At 44.1% G+C, this 14,199-nt stretch overlaps 1 protein-coding gene across 4 annotated transcripts in view; it reads right to left on the reverse strand.

The window, feature by feature from the left end:
- Positions 1-1,675: 1,675 nt before the first annotated feature.
- Positions 1,676-14,199, reverse strand: part of DGCR2 (DiGeorge syndrome critical region gene 2) — a 48,685-nt gene continuing 36,161 nt past the window's right edge. For all 4 annotated transcript variants that reach the window (XM_054843987.1, XM_054843986.1, XM_054843985.1 and 1 more), the window contains 5 exons: positions 13,486-13,662; positions 12,229-12,432; positions 8,506-8,658; positions 7,585-7,821; positions 1,676-6,779 (listed from right to left, as the gene is read on the reverse strand). In XM_054843987.1, the coding sequence (XP_054699962.1) occupies positions 6,538-6,779; positions 7,585-7,821; positions 8,506-8,658; positions 12,229-12,432; positions 13,486-13,662 (1,013 nt within the window). In that variant the 3' untranslated portion in view covers positions 1,676-6,537. The remainder of the gene's footprint in view (positions 6,780-7,584; positions 7,822-8,505; positions 8,659-12,228; positions 12,433-13,485; positions 13,663-14,199) is intronic.

The raw sequence follows: 14,199 nt of genomic DNA on the forward strand, positions 1-14,199 counted from the left end.
GACTCGTTCTGCAGCACTCTCAGCGCAGACTGCGAGCCCAGCAGCTTGTAAAAAGCCAGTGAATGTTCCCAGGACCTGAGCTGCCAGCTCGGGGTGTGGGCAGGCATCACCAGGGCCAGGTCTGGACTCTGCAAAAAGGAGATGCTGCTCTTTCCCCGTGCCTGAAAACAGCCCCCCCCCATGGCAGGCTGGGATCAGGAGGTCAATTCAATTTTAATTCTTAAACTACTTCCCCCAGGTAAAGCAGACTTGGCTCTGCATGGCTCCAGAAAAATCTGATTGCAGCACTTGTACCACCAGCCATCCGCAGAGCTGCCGCCAGGACGAGGACGCAGGGGCCCCACGGCCCCACGCTCCAGAAGAGAGGCGGGGGCAGGTGCCAGCAGTGCGGCTTTCCCCCCTCCAGAAGGATCCATCCTCCGACCAGCACGCTGACCACGCCAACGCTTGGATCTCCAGCTGCGTGGCTATGAGCACATGCTATGGGACCAGCGACTGCCCCAGCAGCACCTGGCCCAGAGGAGCAGACAGTGGCGATGCCGAGCACACCTTGCCGGGACGGAGATGCGACTCTTCCGCTCAGGGTTGGTGTTGCTCCATCCCGTATCCCACCAGCCCGCCAGCTCCAGCAGCAAGCCTGCGTTACTAACCCAGCACAACCGCTTGAAGAGGCTTATTTATCCAGCGAGGCCTCTCGGGGGAATATTGCCTGCTATCAGCCAGCTTTATTAAATAATTTGGTTGCGGGCTCTTTCAAGAGAGGCAGCATCCCCTCCCGGCTCAGTGCGGGCCGAGGGGAGGGGGGCAGGAGAGCCGCCTCTCCCGCTGCACACCCCGGCTCAGCTCAGCGCGCTCCCCGCAGCTCCGAAGGGAATTGCAATCGCCTGTGATGTAAAGCAGCGCGGGGCTGGCGTAGGCAGGTACGCCATCTGCTGTACATCTCCCCGCAAGACAGACGGGTCCCAGCACCGGACGGGAACCCCCTGCGCACCCAAAAACACGGCTCTCCGCCAAGGCTCCTCCTGCCAGCCCACCCGAGCTCAGCCCAGGGCCCTCCCTCCAGCGCCCGTACCACACAGGGGGTGTAACACACAACCGAAGGAAGGGCACAGTACCCAAAACCTTCCTTTAGGAGTCTGATGAAGAAGTTTGGAGCTCGAATTTTGGAATAGCTGAAGAGGTCAGGACAGCCGGACCTCTCGTCAGGCTTTTCCACCAGCCCCCGCACTGCCAGCTGGGCACGCAAGGCTCAGTGCTAACGCCGTCCTCCTCCGACTCCACGTCGGCCCTCCGACACACTCGGATCACTGCCCAGAGCCCTGCCACCCCGCGCCGGGAGCTGGGGGTCCAGAACAGCCCCCCATCCAGCCCAACCACCTGCACCTCCTGCCCAGAGGCTTGGTGTCCTCCCCACAGGCTTGGAGGGCAGCAGGAACAAGCTGCACTGCACCTTCTTGGGTATACAGCCAGGACTGTCCTAAAATTATGCTAATATAGGTAAATTCCACTGGAGTTTGTACACAAAAGGACTTCAGCAGCCTCCCTGCTTGAAGTTAAATGCATCTATCAATCTTTTTGCAAGATCACTGCTCAGAAGCGTGATTTAACGAGACCTTCCTTCGGTACACTGAGGAACCGCGTCGATGCTGCAATCAGGAGACACCGGAACAGGCCATTTCTCTTACAGAACACAATTTATTTGGCATTTGGATGAAATGTTTCTCACAGCATCTTGAGAAAAAAAGAAAGATTAGTGCCAACCCCAAAGAAAGAAGTTAAAACAAAAAACCAGTGTCACAGGGACTGAATTATTATAGTATCAAATTTAAATTCTACATGGTATTTCACAGAATATCAAAATCTTTTATACATTGCCACAGTTAAGTCCAGTCACAAACCAACTACACAGGAGAAGCCTGCAAATGCAGCGTTGGCTAAAATTACTTTCCCGGAGAAGGTAAAAAGCAGTGTCTCATCCTCTCTCTCAGCCTCCCGGGCACCCGCCGGCTCGACACCGGGGGTACGGCGCAGCACGGCCACGCACGCAGCCAGCCAGCACAGCTTCTCCGCTGGCATCGGCTCCGACCCACTCAACATTCAAGGTGCACAATACCAGAAAATTAAAGCTATGTCGTACCGTAGCAGGCAGGTAATGCAGGCTGCTGTTAGGGGAAGCAGATCTTCACTGCCGAAAGCGTCTATTCCAAAGAAACGCATATTTCATATGGAACTGGGGAACATCAGAAGCAAAAATGTATGAACTTTGATTTGCCTCCTCTACACTAATCTGCTCTAATTTTAGGGTCCAGCTCCCAACTTGCAAGGGTAATTTAAAAGACATTTCTGTATATTGCATGTTCCTTAGCTGGGGAGAAAAAAAAGAAGTTTCAGCAACTGAGACGTGTTATGGATTGTGTGAGGCAACATTAAAACTCAGGCGCTTTGCCACTGAAAATCCACATCTGAAAGATAAAAACCATCTTTAAAACCAGCTTCAAATTCCTTTAACATTAGACAGGAAAAGAACAGTAATTACTGGTCACAAACCCATTACCTTCCTAGTGAAACTCCAGAGACACGTGAACAGGCCATCGCTCTGTCACACTTGGGGAGGTGGAGCACCCACTGACTGCAAGATTAAGCCTTCAGAAAAAATTTTCCACCTACTTAATTCTTTTTCTAGACCGGTGTCCTGCCATGAACAGGTGAAGGAGTAGTCTGAGGCTCAAAACTAGACAAGACTGAACATTACACAGACAAGCTCTTCGTACACCTGAATGACAGTTTTGATCTTCTAGCACAGAATAAAACCCACCGTCCTTCTAACACTGCAATACTCTACAACTCACCTAGTAAAAAAAGTAGAGGCTGCTGTAAGACTGTGTACGTGTACCACCGATAACGCCGACAGAAGTGACTATCTAGGGCTGTTCTTGAAGGAACAGCACAGACCTCGATATGGCACCACAGGACATCTAAGGATGGGGAATCTGAGGAGCGGTTTTGTCTGAGGCCACAACGGGAAACGCGAGCCCTGCGCAGAACTCGAGTGCTGCGGCTTCACAACAACTGCAATCAAAGGCATCCCAAGAGAAACGCACACCCCGCTCAGGCGTGCTGCTGGGAATGATGTGGTAACGCCGTCTCCCCCGCTGGGTCTGGAGGGGGATTTGGGATGCATCAGTAGTTAAGAAAAAAATCCAGAGAAGCAAACAGTAGTGGAGAAAAACAAAACAAAACAAAAAAATCAACGCACAAAATAACTCCAAAGATCTCATCAATCTAATGGCAATCAAACCAGAAAGGTCTTCCTCAGGCAAGCATCAACGCTCCCTAATTGGTGCTCAGGACAGACTGCTTACCGGTCACCTTGCCAAGGGCAAGGAAGGTTCGCTGAGGAGTCAACTGCTGTCAAGAAAACTTATCTCTTTCCCAGTTGGTCCGGGAGTCTGAGTAGTTGTGATGTTTTCTGCTACAAAGGCTCCTACTCCTAGAGAAAATACTCAATGTGAAAAAGCTACATTGAAAAGGGCCAAAATGACAATTTTATTGCCAAATTAGAAGCTCACCGAGAGGTAAGTGAGCTGTACTAAGTGAGCTGCGCTGAGCGAGCTGCCCCGTTCGAGGCAAAATTTCCCTCGTTTACAGTTACGATGAAGGAGGATAGAGGAAAAGAGAGAAAATAGCAGCCTCCATGCTGCTAGACAAGTGGGAAAGGCTCAGAAGCAATGGGGAAAATACAACACTGAGGCTTCTACAAAGCAGCCTCTGTTTGGAATAGCTACAACCAGGAGCCACCATGAAGTTGCCAGTTGTAACAGAGCTTATTTTCAAATAAAATTCACCACAGAACCAAAAGTAAAATAATAATAAAAAAAAAAATCAAACTGATTCCCATAGCGTTAGGAGAAGTGTGAAGTAAGGTATCTGTTCACCTCAGCCACAAAACACAGCTTCAGAGACTAAACCAAGCCAAAAGGCCTTTTGTTATTGCGCTAGGATACTACAAAGAACAAATATTCCATCTGGCTTCAAAAGAAATTGGAAGTTTTCTATTTTGCACTGCTAACAAAATATTTTTCAGGAACAGACTGTAGTAGCATAGACTTTGTATCCTACTAAAGTGTACACTATCACAGCCTGTCCTACATCAGAGTGTAGTCAGCTTGAGAGAAGTATTAACCCTAGGAGCCTAGTTTATATCCCAGTGCTTAGCTTCACCTAGCTGGACAAAGCACAAAGGTTACCCTCTACAGTATGTATATATATATATATATATATCTCGCCACCCAGAAACACACACGCGCGCGCACACGCATTCGTACCTATAAAACTAAAGAAAAATCAGTACATACAATGTATAAAATGTATGAATGTGCTCAAAAATGCACAAAACCCGCTTTATTTTCATACTTCAGAAATGCTCGATAATTTGTAGCATGGTTCTGACTACTGCTATCCATCCACTTCATTAGACCAGGACTTGAACTCAGAGGAGGAGAAGACAGTAAAGAGATCCCACAGGGTGGAGAATTGCTCCTCTCCTTTCGTACCACTGCTGTTAGAGCCAGTCAAACCAGAGCGCAGGACGCGGGCGGTGGCACGGCTCCCGGCGGAGAGGCTTCCTAACAGTGCTTCCTCCCACTCGTGTGCCAACAGCGCACCCCAGAACTGTGATTCACGCTCTCTGACGGACTCACGATTGTTAGCAAGTGTCTGAATAGCAAGACACCAGATACGATGTTAATAGCGAAACTCACAGTTTTCTGTGCAAAAGGAGTCGAATTGTCAAGACCAATCCCCAAGTACAGTATGAGCCTATAGGCAAGACAGAATAGAAAGTAGCAGCATATTCAATGGGGAAAGAGTCAGCTGCACTGGGAAACAACATCAGTGGGTTCGGATTTGTCATACAAGTATGATTTCTCATCATTACTAGAAAAATAGATCACATACACACCCCCATGCGGTGCTCTCTTCCCATCCCTCTAGGCTTGTACCCTTCATAAGGTATAGGAGAACACTCACAAGGGGCATTCTTTATAAATTCCTTATAATTCATTTCATCTGCTGACTGCTACAGTAAGTCAAGGAGAAGCAGAGGCAAGAGGAGGATGGGGGGGGAAGTAAATTATTTGTACACTGAAATCCAAACTTAAATTTAACATCAGATTATTTTGCAGTCATTATCAAAACCAACAGTGCTTAAGTTTGGGTGTAGCAAGGGAGTGAAAGAATTTTTGCCATGTATAAATTAAAGAGTTCCATCTGAAGGGGAAATTTAAGATGACATACCGGAGTGAAGCAAAGTGCTTTACTGATTTAAGTATACTAATCATTGTAACCCCTCGTGGGACTTGGATAAATTGTTTGGGGGGCACAGGGGAAATCCCTAGAATTATGAGACTTGGATAAGGAACAAGTGTCCAATTAGAATTAAACATCACATTTAGTGCATGTGGATCACTGTTTTAAAATGACCTTTGTAGAACCGTTAAAGAAGTGGAGGGAACACATTTACATGCTAAATATAGCATGCTATAAGAAAAGCAAGAACAATGGGCTTTTATCCAGGCCAATCTTGTGCAACTGTTCACTGTAAAGGAGTTAAACCACAAAGAAAAACACCTCAATCTTCCTTATGGGATTAATACAAACAGGGGCTTCATACAGTGAAGTCAGACTGCATCAATCAAAGTTAATTGCTCCCCGTCTCTTCCCTAAAGTACTACCTAACACAGATGAGGATTCTACCGAAGGGACACAAGCATTACACAGACCCACTTTTCTTTATGGGCCAGAGGTTTACCCGACAGTATGAGATTTTGCAGCTACCAATAACAAATAATTGTAATTGCAAATCCTAGCTTTCTTAGTACCCATTTGTCACACACTGCGTAGATCATTCATCCTCCAGACCCTACAGTGTTCTGAAACAGCACGGCAGATCAAAACACGTAAATGTTTTACACTGCATAACTCTTACTTGCTGGCATGGGCTTTAGCTCCTGTGTTCCCACTCTGTAAAACAGGCCCCCAGCCCCTTCCCCTGCAGTTCCGTCTTCTCTGCCTTTTCCAGGTGTAGCACTGAAGCAAGAGAGAAAGCAACTGATTGAACAGCAACTGCCCCCACCCTCCTTTTCCATCGTCTGGTCCCTGGGTCCAGTGGTATCCAGCCAAATCAAAGCAGCTTTTTTCTCATGTAGATTTTGCTTCCTCTTAGATTAAGAAAAAAAAACCAAAACACCCTACCCATAACTTTTCACCTCCTTAGAAGTCAAAGGAATTCTCTGCACTCTTTTCCATAGCCAATGGAAAAAAAGAGCAGTTATACAATCCGTATTTACAGGACAAACCGATTAGTGAATGAATAACGACAGCCAAAAAACGAGAGGCACAATCCTAATCTAGAACATAAAAGTAGTGTTCAAAAAAACAAAGTGGAGATTCCTTCTGAAGTTCAAACCACGGATTAGTGTTTGTCTGTGCAAACAGTTGCTAAAACTCTTTCTGACTGGCAGTCGGCTTTTTACTCCTTTATACAATGGTATTCAGAGAACAGTGGCTGTGACGGCTGCCCGTGAGAGTTTCTGCCGGTGTGTTTTCATTTAGCGGTGTGTCCGGAGGGACAAGAAAGGTGCTGCTGTCAGCAGAGTCTTCCAGCTCCACTGGAGAAGGACCAACTGAGGGAGCAAGCGATCCCTCTGTAAGCTGTGGGGATACATCACAGTTTCCCAGGGATGGAGGACCGCTTTGCACAGTCTGAGAAAGAACTCCATCTGCAAAGGACAAAAAACAAGCAGCATCAGAACATGAAGTGTATCATTTCACATTCCCAAATAGATTTACTATCTGTATTTCTGGAAGCTCTAGTTTCTTCATTTTGCATTAATGCACAAACAGATGACACTGCAAAAGAATAAAATTATGTAGCAAAAATAAAACTTTGATATATAAATAAGATACTTGCACTAATCAGGCTCACTTATCTTGTGAGATATGCTGCTATAAGATCCCAAATTAGAATGATTCCTACAGTATGTGAATATTGCAGCTGCAAAACTGAAGAGCACTGGGTGAATCATTAGAAAGTGATATTTTTGGTCAATTCTGGGGGGATGTGGGTGGGGGAAGTGGGGAGGAGAGAAGATGCTGGATATATTTTATTCAAAAAGTCTCTTGTACTTGACATTTGTTCTACTTTTTAATACCAATCTCTACAGACTTATCTCCAAAAGACCAGAAAAGGTACAAGCATAGTGGAAACTATGTAACCAGGTAACCCATCCAAGGTAGGACTTGAAAATAGGTAAGGTCTAAGAGTTAAAACTGCTTGCAGTATGGATTCCACTTGTGATTTAGGTGATCCAAAGAACCTCTATTGGGAAAAAACAAGCTTAATGATGTATTTTAAGAAAAGACTTTTCCATCACAGAAATAGGAGATTTTACTGTGAAACACATTTTCCCATCACAATCACTAAAACACATAAATACAGTTTAAAAAAAACCCCAAACTAAACAACCATCTACCCTTTAGTCAAAATAAAAAAGATGATGAAAAGAGAAGTTATTGCCTGCATACCTGCAGTGGAACAAAGGATGCTGTCTGGATTGACAGAAGCCTCATAAGGAGGTGGTGGATCATCTGGATGTTGAATATCTGGATACTTGTAAGCAGTATAGGGTGGAGGTGGATCATGGAAATGAAATGCTCCACCTTCCCCATCATCTGAAAGATGCAGTGGAGTAAGGCCAGTTCCAAAACCATCAGGACCATAATCAAAACCAGGCATCCTGCGGCCCAAGTTAAAATGGTGCACTATTTCAAGAGAAGAAAAAGAAACAAGTGAGTTTATCTCATGCTTTCTTCTTCAATTTAAGGCAGATCTCAACACCTTTTTCCACTTTTCACACCCAAAGAACTCATGTCTCCTGAAGACCTAAAAAAGTCTACATAACCTATACAAGTCAACTCACTGCAGTTACACAATGATACCCAGGCCCACCTGCTCCCAGCCTGTCTGTCCTGCATCACATCTAAATTTGAATCTAACTTCTTCAAGCTAAGGAGATCATTCACACATAGAAGATACTTCAGATCTGGACCACATACAAACAAAAAATATTTTTCCATTATCAGCTAAAAAAAGTTCAAGTTTAAAGAATGTACCAAGACACACACACAGGCAGAGACAAGCAAGACCGTGACATTTCTCACCTTTCCATACATCAATCTGTTAATAACAAGCGTGAGGCACAAGATAATTGTGTTGATATAAAAGTTTTTTCTTTGAATGTGGAGTGGTTCAGAGAACCAAAACTTGTACGAATCATGACCAGTTCAGGCAGCCAGTGCAGAGCTACATTTGGGTACAGTACGGACTAGAATCTGTAACCAGGCTTCCACTGATGTTTTCCACAGATTTGTATTTCTTCTGCTCCCTTCATTCCGAAGCACATACACCACTTGGATCAAGACTTGTCACAGATACAGGCTACTTACAATTTGCTCCAATCAAAGACTCTATGCGCTCTCTTCGCCTCTGGCGTAGCCGGTGGACCATGAAAAGCAGCAGAGAGAGGATGAGGAAGGAGGAAATGCAGCTCACGATCAGACGCATTCCACCAGCCATCGAGTCAAACAAACTGTTGCCATCTGTTACATAAAACATACAAAAGAAGCCTGTTAACTTTTGTTCAAGACTCATTTTTCTCAATATTCTTCTGTCAGTAATGGAGAGAGAAATGCAGAGTGGAGATTCATTAGCCTGGTGTGACACTTCTCCATATTTCAAAAATGTAAGAAACTTATGAATCATCAGGTGATTTATCTATTTATTGCAAGATGATCTAAATATTTCTAAAAATATCTTAATTAGCAAAAAGGACAAACTGTTGAAGGTTTCAGGTCTCTGAAAAAGGGAAAAAGGAAAGGTTAATGGCATTTTGCACATCCACTTGTCTCCCTGGCATGGCTGATGACGTTACACTAAAGAGGACAGCAAGCCTGGAAGCTATGGGAAAGGCCTGAGAGCTGGCATACCTCCATACTATTTCTATCACACTTGGTTATGCTTAAGTAGCACGCACACATACAGATACTCTACGCAAAGATGACAGACCTAAAAATGACTGTGCTGTGTTCTCTGCACCACTTTTCCACTAAAGAGCTCTGAACGAGAAACGCACCCAGGTTAGGTGTGGATAAGAAACGGATGAACTTGCTGCACAACCTGGTCACACGCTGCTACAGGACACGAGCACTACCATGTGCAAACTCCTCTTCCCAACCACCGCACTTCCTAGAGCAACCAGCCAGATCCTGGCCACCTCTCCTTTCCCACACCCACCACAGCTGCAAGAGCGGTCTCAGTACTTTTCCTTCCGCTAACAGTGGCTAAAGCTGTATCAAAGACTCTTTACCAAAGAAAGCTAAAAGCTTCACAAAAAATTGTAAATACTGGCTTGCTACAAATGCTAGTAACAGAAAAATCCACCTAATTTATACACCGTTAAAGTACACGGCTAACAGGCTGGTGGTATTTATAACCTAACGCAGTCTTGGCGACAAGAAAATTATTTAATAGTGCACTACGCATAGAGCTTGAACATTACACCCTCTCAAATCTGGCTGTGCAGTACAAAAGCCTCTGTGCTGTCAAACCTTTTAGCGACTCTTACTGTCAGAGCTTAAGCTGATACAGCCACACACCTACCAAGCAACACACCCTCCTGAACACCGCAGACCTGCCGCTGTTCCTCCTCCATTTTATAGCAATGCTGACTTCATGAACATCATAAATTAGTGCTAATAACTGCCTTAAAGTGACTTAAGTAAAATATACATGCAGGCAAGCATGACGCAATTTTTTTAGGCAGAAAGCCTGACTTCCACGTGTTCTCTTTAGGCCAGCTAAAACTGCAATTCTTGGAACTTAAGAGGCATCTTGGGCCTCTATCACACTGCTCTCAGCCTGTGAGGGCTCCTAATGTTCAACCAGTGTGGCTGGATAAACTATTGCCAAGTAAAGTCCTAGATTAAAGAAAAAAAAAGACCCCGCTTCCCTTGTTCTGTATAAGCATCACAGAGATTTCCAACCCACATAAATACAAATAGATTATTTCAGAAAGGCTGTTTTACACTCAAGACAGTAGTAATACTCTATAACTGTACCAGCTGAGTCACTAGAGAAGCTTCTGCACCATCAGCTCTTTCGAAGTATTTTTTTACTTCCTTTTCACAAATAAGAGTTGCAGGTCTGTCTAAACAAGAGCCACACAGAAAAATTATCTTCTATCACATCCACGGAGCAGCAACAGACTGCCTCAGTTTCAGCATTAGTACATGAAAGATTTTCCTCTGCTATTTATCTTCAACTAAATGAGGAGAAACATCTTTCAAGACAGTATAGCTGTGAATGCTCAGCTTACTGCTACCACTGAAAAATTCCCCTACTACCAAGTCCTTGAGAAATGTTCCTTATCCACTTGTAATTGTTGCTCACCCACTCACACTGCGAGGGCTGATTACCTGCCAACCCAACAGCAGGATTTATTGCCCCCCGGCGTCTCCTTGGGTGACTAATTTACTTACTGTTGATTAGTAAGCTGTTTTCTTTCCTTTACAACAGAGCTTAGGAAGATATATGTAAGAATTGGGCAAAGATAAATACATGCTGATTAAAGAAAGTAATTAATTAATTTTGTCAAATAGTCATTTATAAACACCCAGAAGGAAAATTGAAATGCTTCATTTAAAAATTTCAGTGTTTATCACTAGCTGAAGTAACTTCATTATGAAGGAAGTTTGACAATTGCTTGATGATTCTTCTCTTAAAAACTAAGTTACTAAAAAAACCAGAACACTTCAGGCAAGAGTATAATGAAACAGTTTTATTTAGCATCAGTACAGAAAGAAGAGCTTAAGGATCAGAAGGGATGTGATAAAATACACTCTTCAAATCAGTATTCATGAAATAGTTAAGACCCACAGCAATAAGCAAGGATTAAAGAACACAGCACGAGGTTATCCCAGGTCATCTTATCCCGTCTGCTGGGTGATGCTTTGCTGACACTGTTCCTGCAGATAAAAAAGGTGAAGACAAAGTCTTAACTCTGTTGATAAGAGTGGGAGGAAGACTCCTGCTTCTTCCCCATTCTTTCACCGACCAACCTGCAACACTACCTACAAACATCTGTTAAGCTTAACCCTCAGGATGAATGTGAATGACAGCAAGGAGGAGCCAGTGGCCTTTAACAATTAACTTCTGTAGTTAAGACAAATAAGACTGCAAATCTGGAAGCCAATAAGCACCCCCTTTTTGTAACAGACTGAAACAGAAGCCTCTGATGGGAAGAGTTGACCTTTCCGTAAGAGTTCAGAGCAATAGTTTCTTAGTGCACTCAGATAAGATTCAGTTCTTTTAAAATACCAGGAAATAACAGTATCACAGAATGGTTGAGGTTGGAAGGGACATCCTGAGATCATCCAGTCCAACTCCTGCTCAGTGTCAGCTCGAACAGGTTGCCCACGACAGAGTCCAATCAGACACTGAATATCCCCACAGATGGGGACTCCACAAGCAATCTGCTCCAGCATTTGATGGCTCTCACTAAATTCCAAGATACATTTTGTTTCACAACTCTCTTTATAGAAGAATAATCCCCCCCCTCTACATCCCCAAACAGTGACTGACAAAACAGTTCAGTCTGAGTCAACTGAACACTTTACTGATCTAAACAAGAAGCTGCACTGGGATGCCAAATCCAATAAGCAACGTTGCACGTCCTGATTATTATTGAAAATCTCTATAAATTTTTAAATTTTGCTTCCCACATGATCCCTGCATGCAAGCTTCCACACACATAAACGCTCATGTCCAGAAAAAGATGCTTAATTAGTGCTCAAGAGAAAAGTTTGTCACGACCACTAAACATGACAAAGGAACCATGCAAGACACTCTACTAAAATTCCACAGTAGTGTCAAACTCCATACAGAAAATAAACTACTGCTCCTCCTAGAAGTAGCATCAAGGATGACTAATTATCTGTAGCCACAGCCTGAAGTGTTTCATTTCCTGTGATTTGAGATCTTTCCCCACAGGGGGGTTGTACCCAGCAATGTCGAGGCACTGAAAGGATGCATCATTTCAAACCAAGTTGAAAGATAATCAAATTGAGAACTGAACTCCTTTTCTTGACAAAACTGCAGCAGTCAACTCTTACCTGGGTCTAAACATGTAAACTTGCAGCACTCCTTCGGGTCTTTGCGATACTGCTGACACCCCTGGGGCCGTTCACACAAAGCAGCCACGCACATTTCAGGTTCACCGTTGTGACATGTGCAGCTCAAGCAGGGATCATTCCCTTTTGGAGTGAAATAGTAGCCTTCATCGACAATGTTGTCTTTGATATCAACGCAAGTCTGGCCTAGAACAGAAACACGCATCAATACCCAAGTGTCTGTGAGCCTGCCAGACAGGAGTCCAGTTTATTCTGGTACATTAAGTGATTTGTAAACATAAGCAGACCACCAGTTAAAAGCCATGCCTTCACATTAAAGCAACTTTGAAAAGGGATCTCCAAGGAGTGGGGAAGATAATGGATAGTCTGGAGGCACGCAGGGATGATTTATTGCTCAGAACTGACAAAGTGAGTTTTAAGTATTTAATGGCATTGACACACTTTCAGGCATCCCCTCCAAGACACAGGAAAGCAAGTGGTCTGAGAAGTTTAAGCCTCACTGTCATGCCTGCTGCAGCTCCCTCCCTCTCTCCTGGTACTTAGGAAAAGCTGGATCGCAAGGTAGATGAGGCAATATCCTGTCCTCCTAATTTTCAAGATTTCAGGCACAAAAGCAGGCACAGAAAGGCTGAGTTTTCCTCCCTTGCCATTCTGTAAGTCTCTTTCTTGCTTTAAAGAAAAAGCTAACTAAAAAAATCTTCAAGAACTGCAGTAAAAGTTCAACAACTTTCTCATTCTTGCAAAGAAGCACCATCTATATCAGGTATCTTAAATATTTACCTGAAAATACTGCCAATACCTCTGTTGATATAAAGCCTTTTGGAGTAAAGAAATGCAAGACACAGAACTAAAGGCATTTTTTTCCACTTTAAGTCAGTAGCTCCACTTGCCTTTTTTCCCCCTCTAGTTCTAATAATTGACTGGAAAGAATTTAATAATTTAAGAGTGATATTTACTAATAAGGCACACTTTTAACCTTTTTTTTTTTCTTCTCCCAAGTATACTTTATTTTGGGGCTGATATAGCTGCTAAACAATCATTTTTAGTGAAAATCTGTACTGTGGCTGGCAACCACACATTATGATGCTCTTATTTATTTAAACTAAGCAGAAATTTCATGTCCACCCCCTATTTTTTTAATTCACTGGGCAAAAGGTAGAAATAACTAACCAATTTCCCCATATTTGTTATATGCATTTTTAACACACGCAACACAACACTGAACTAAACCGAACTTACTCCTTTTGCAGAGGAATGAAGATTTCTCATAGCAGTTTTCAGCATACCAGCTGTGTAAACCGTGGTGCCGAAGGGTAGGAAAATGGAAACACTGAAGCTGGGCACAAAGAACGTTTTCATTTTCAGACATAGCCGTACCAAAGATAGGGTCAGGGGGTAAAAATACCTCTGAAGAGCCTAGAACAAGATGCATTGGTATAAGCAGCCTGCAGGTACGCAAAGCTTTAGAAAGGCTCTGTAATGTCACTTATTTCACGCACACCAACACTGCTGCAAGGCTACTGTCCTCTTGCTTTAGCTGCCATTAGCAACATTTCTCCGGGGGAAGGCAAACAGCGGGGAGGGAAGGGGTGACTCACAGAGAGAAGAGGCTGCTGTTTTCAAAGTACTGGGTAATTTTGTCATTCTGCACCAGTAGGAGTGATGCTCTGATATCTCTACAAGTGCTGCTTTCAAGAGTCCCATGGGGTTTGCCTGCGAGTAGTTAGGCACCCCTTCAAACAACGCTGTGTTTGGCCACGCATGCTACTAGTGGAGCGAGAACCCACACCAATCTTGTACCTGGCACTCCAAGCACCTACTAGTGCTTCCAGAGATGCGTGTACATCCATCCTGTGCAGCGCACTGCAGAGCTGCTCCCCCACGCCTGCCTCATTCAGAGTGCGGAGCAGTGCTACGCAGAAAACCAGGCTGCAATGCCGCTTCTGCTGCTGT

The sequence above is a fragment of the Grus americana genome, chromosome 16 (assembly GCF_028858705.1).
Source record: "Grus americana isolate bGruAme1 chromosome 16, bGruAme1.mat, whole genome shotgun sequence".
NCBI classification, from domain to species: domain Eukaryota; kingdom Metazoa; phylum Chordata; class Aves; order Gruiformes; family Gruidae; genus Grus; species Grus americana.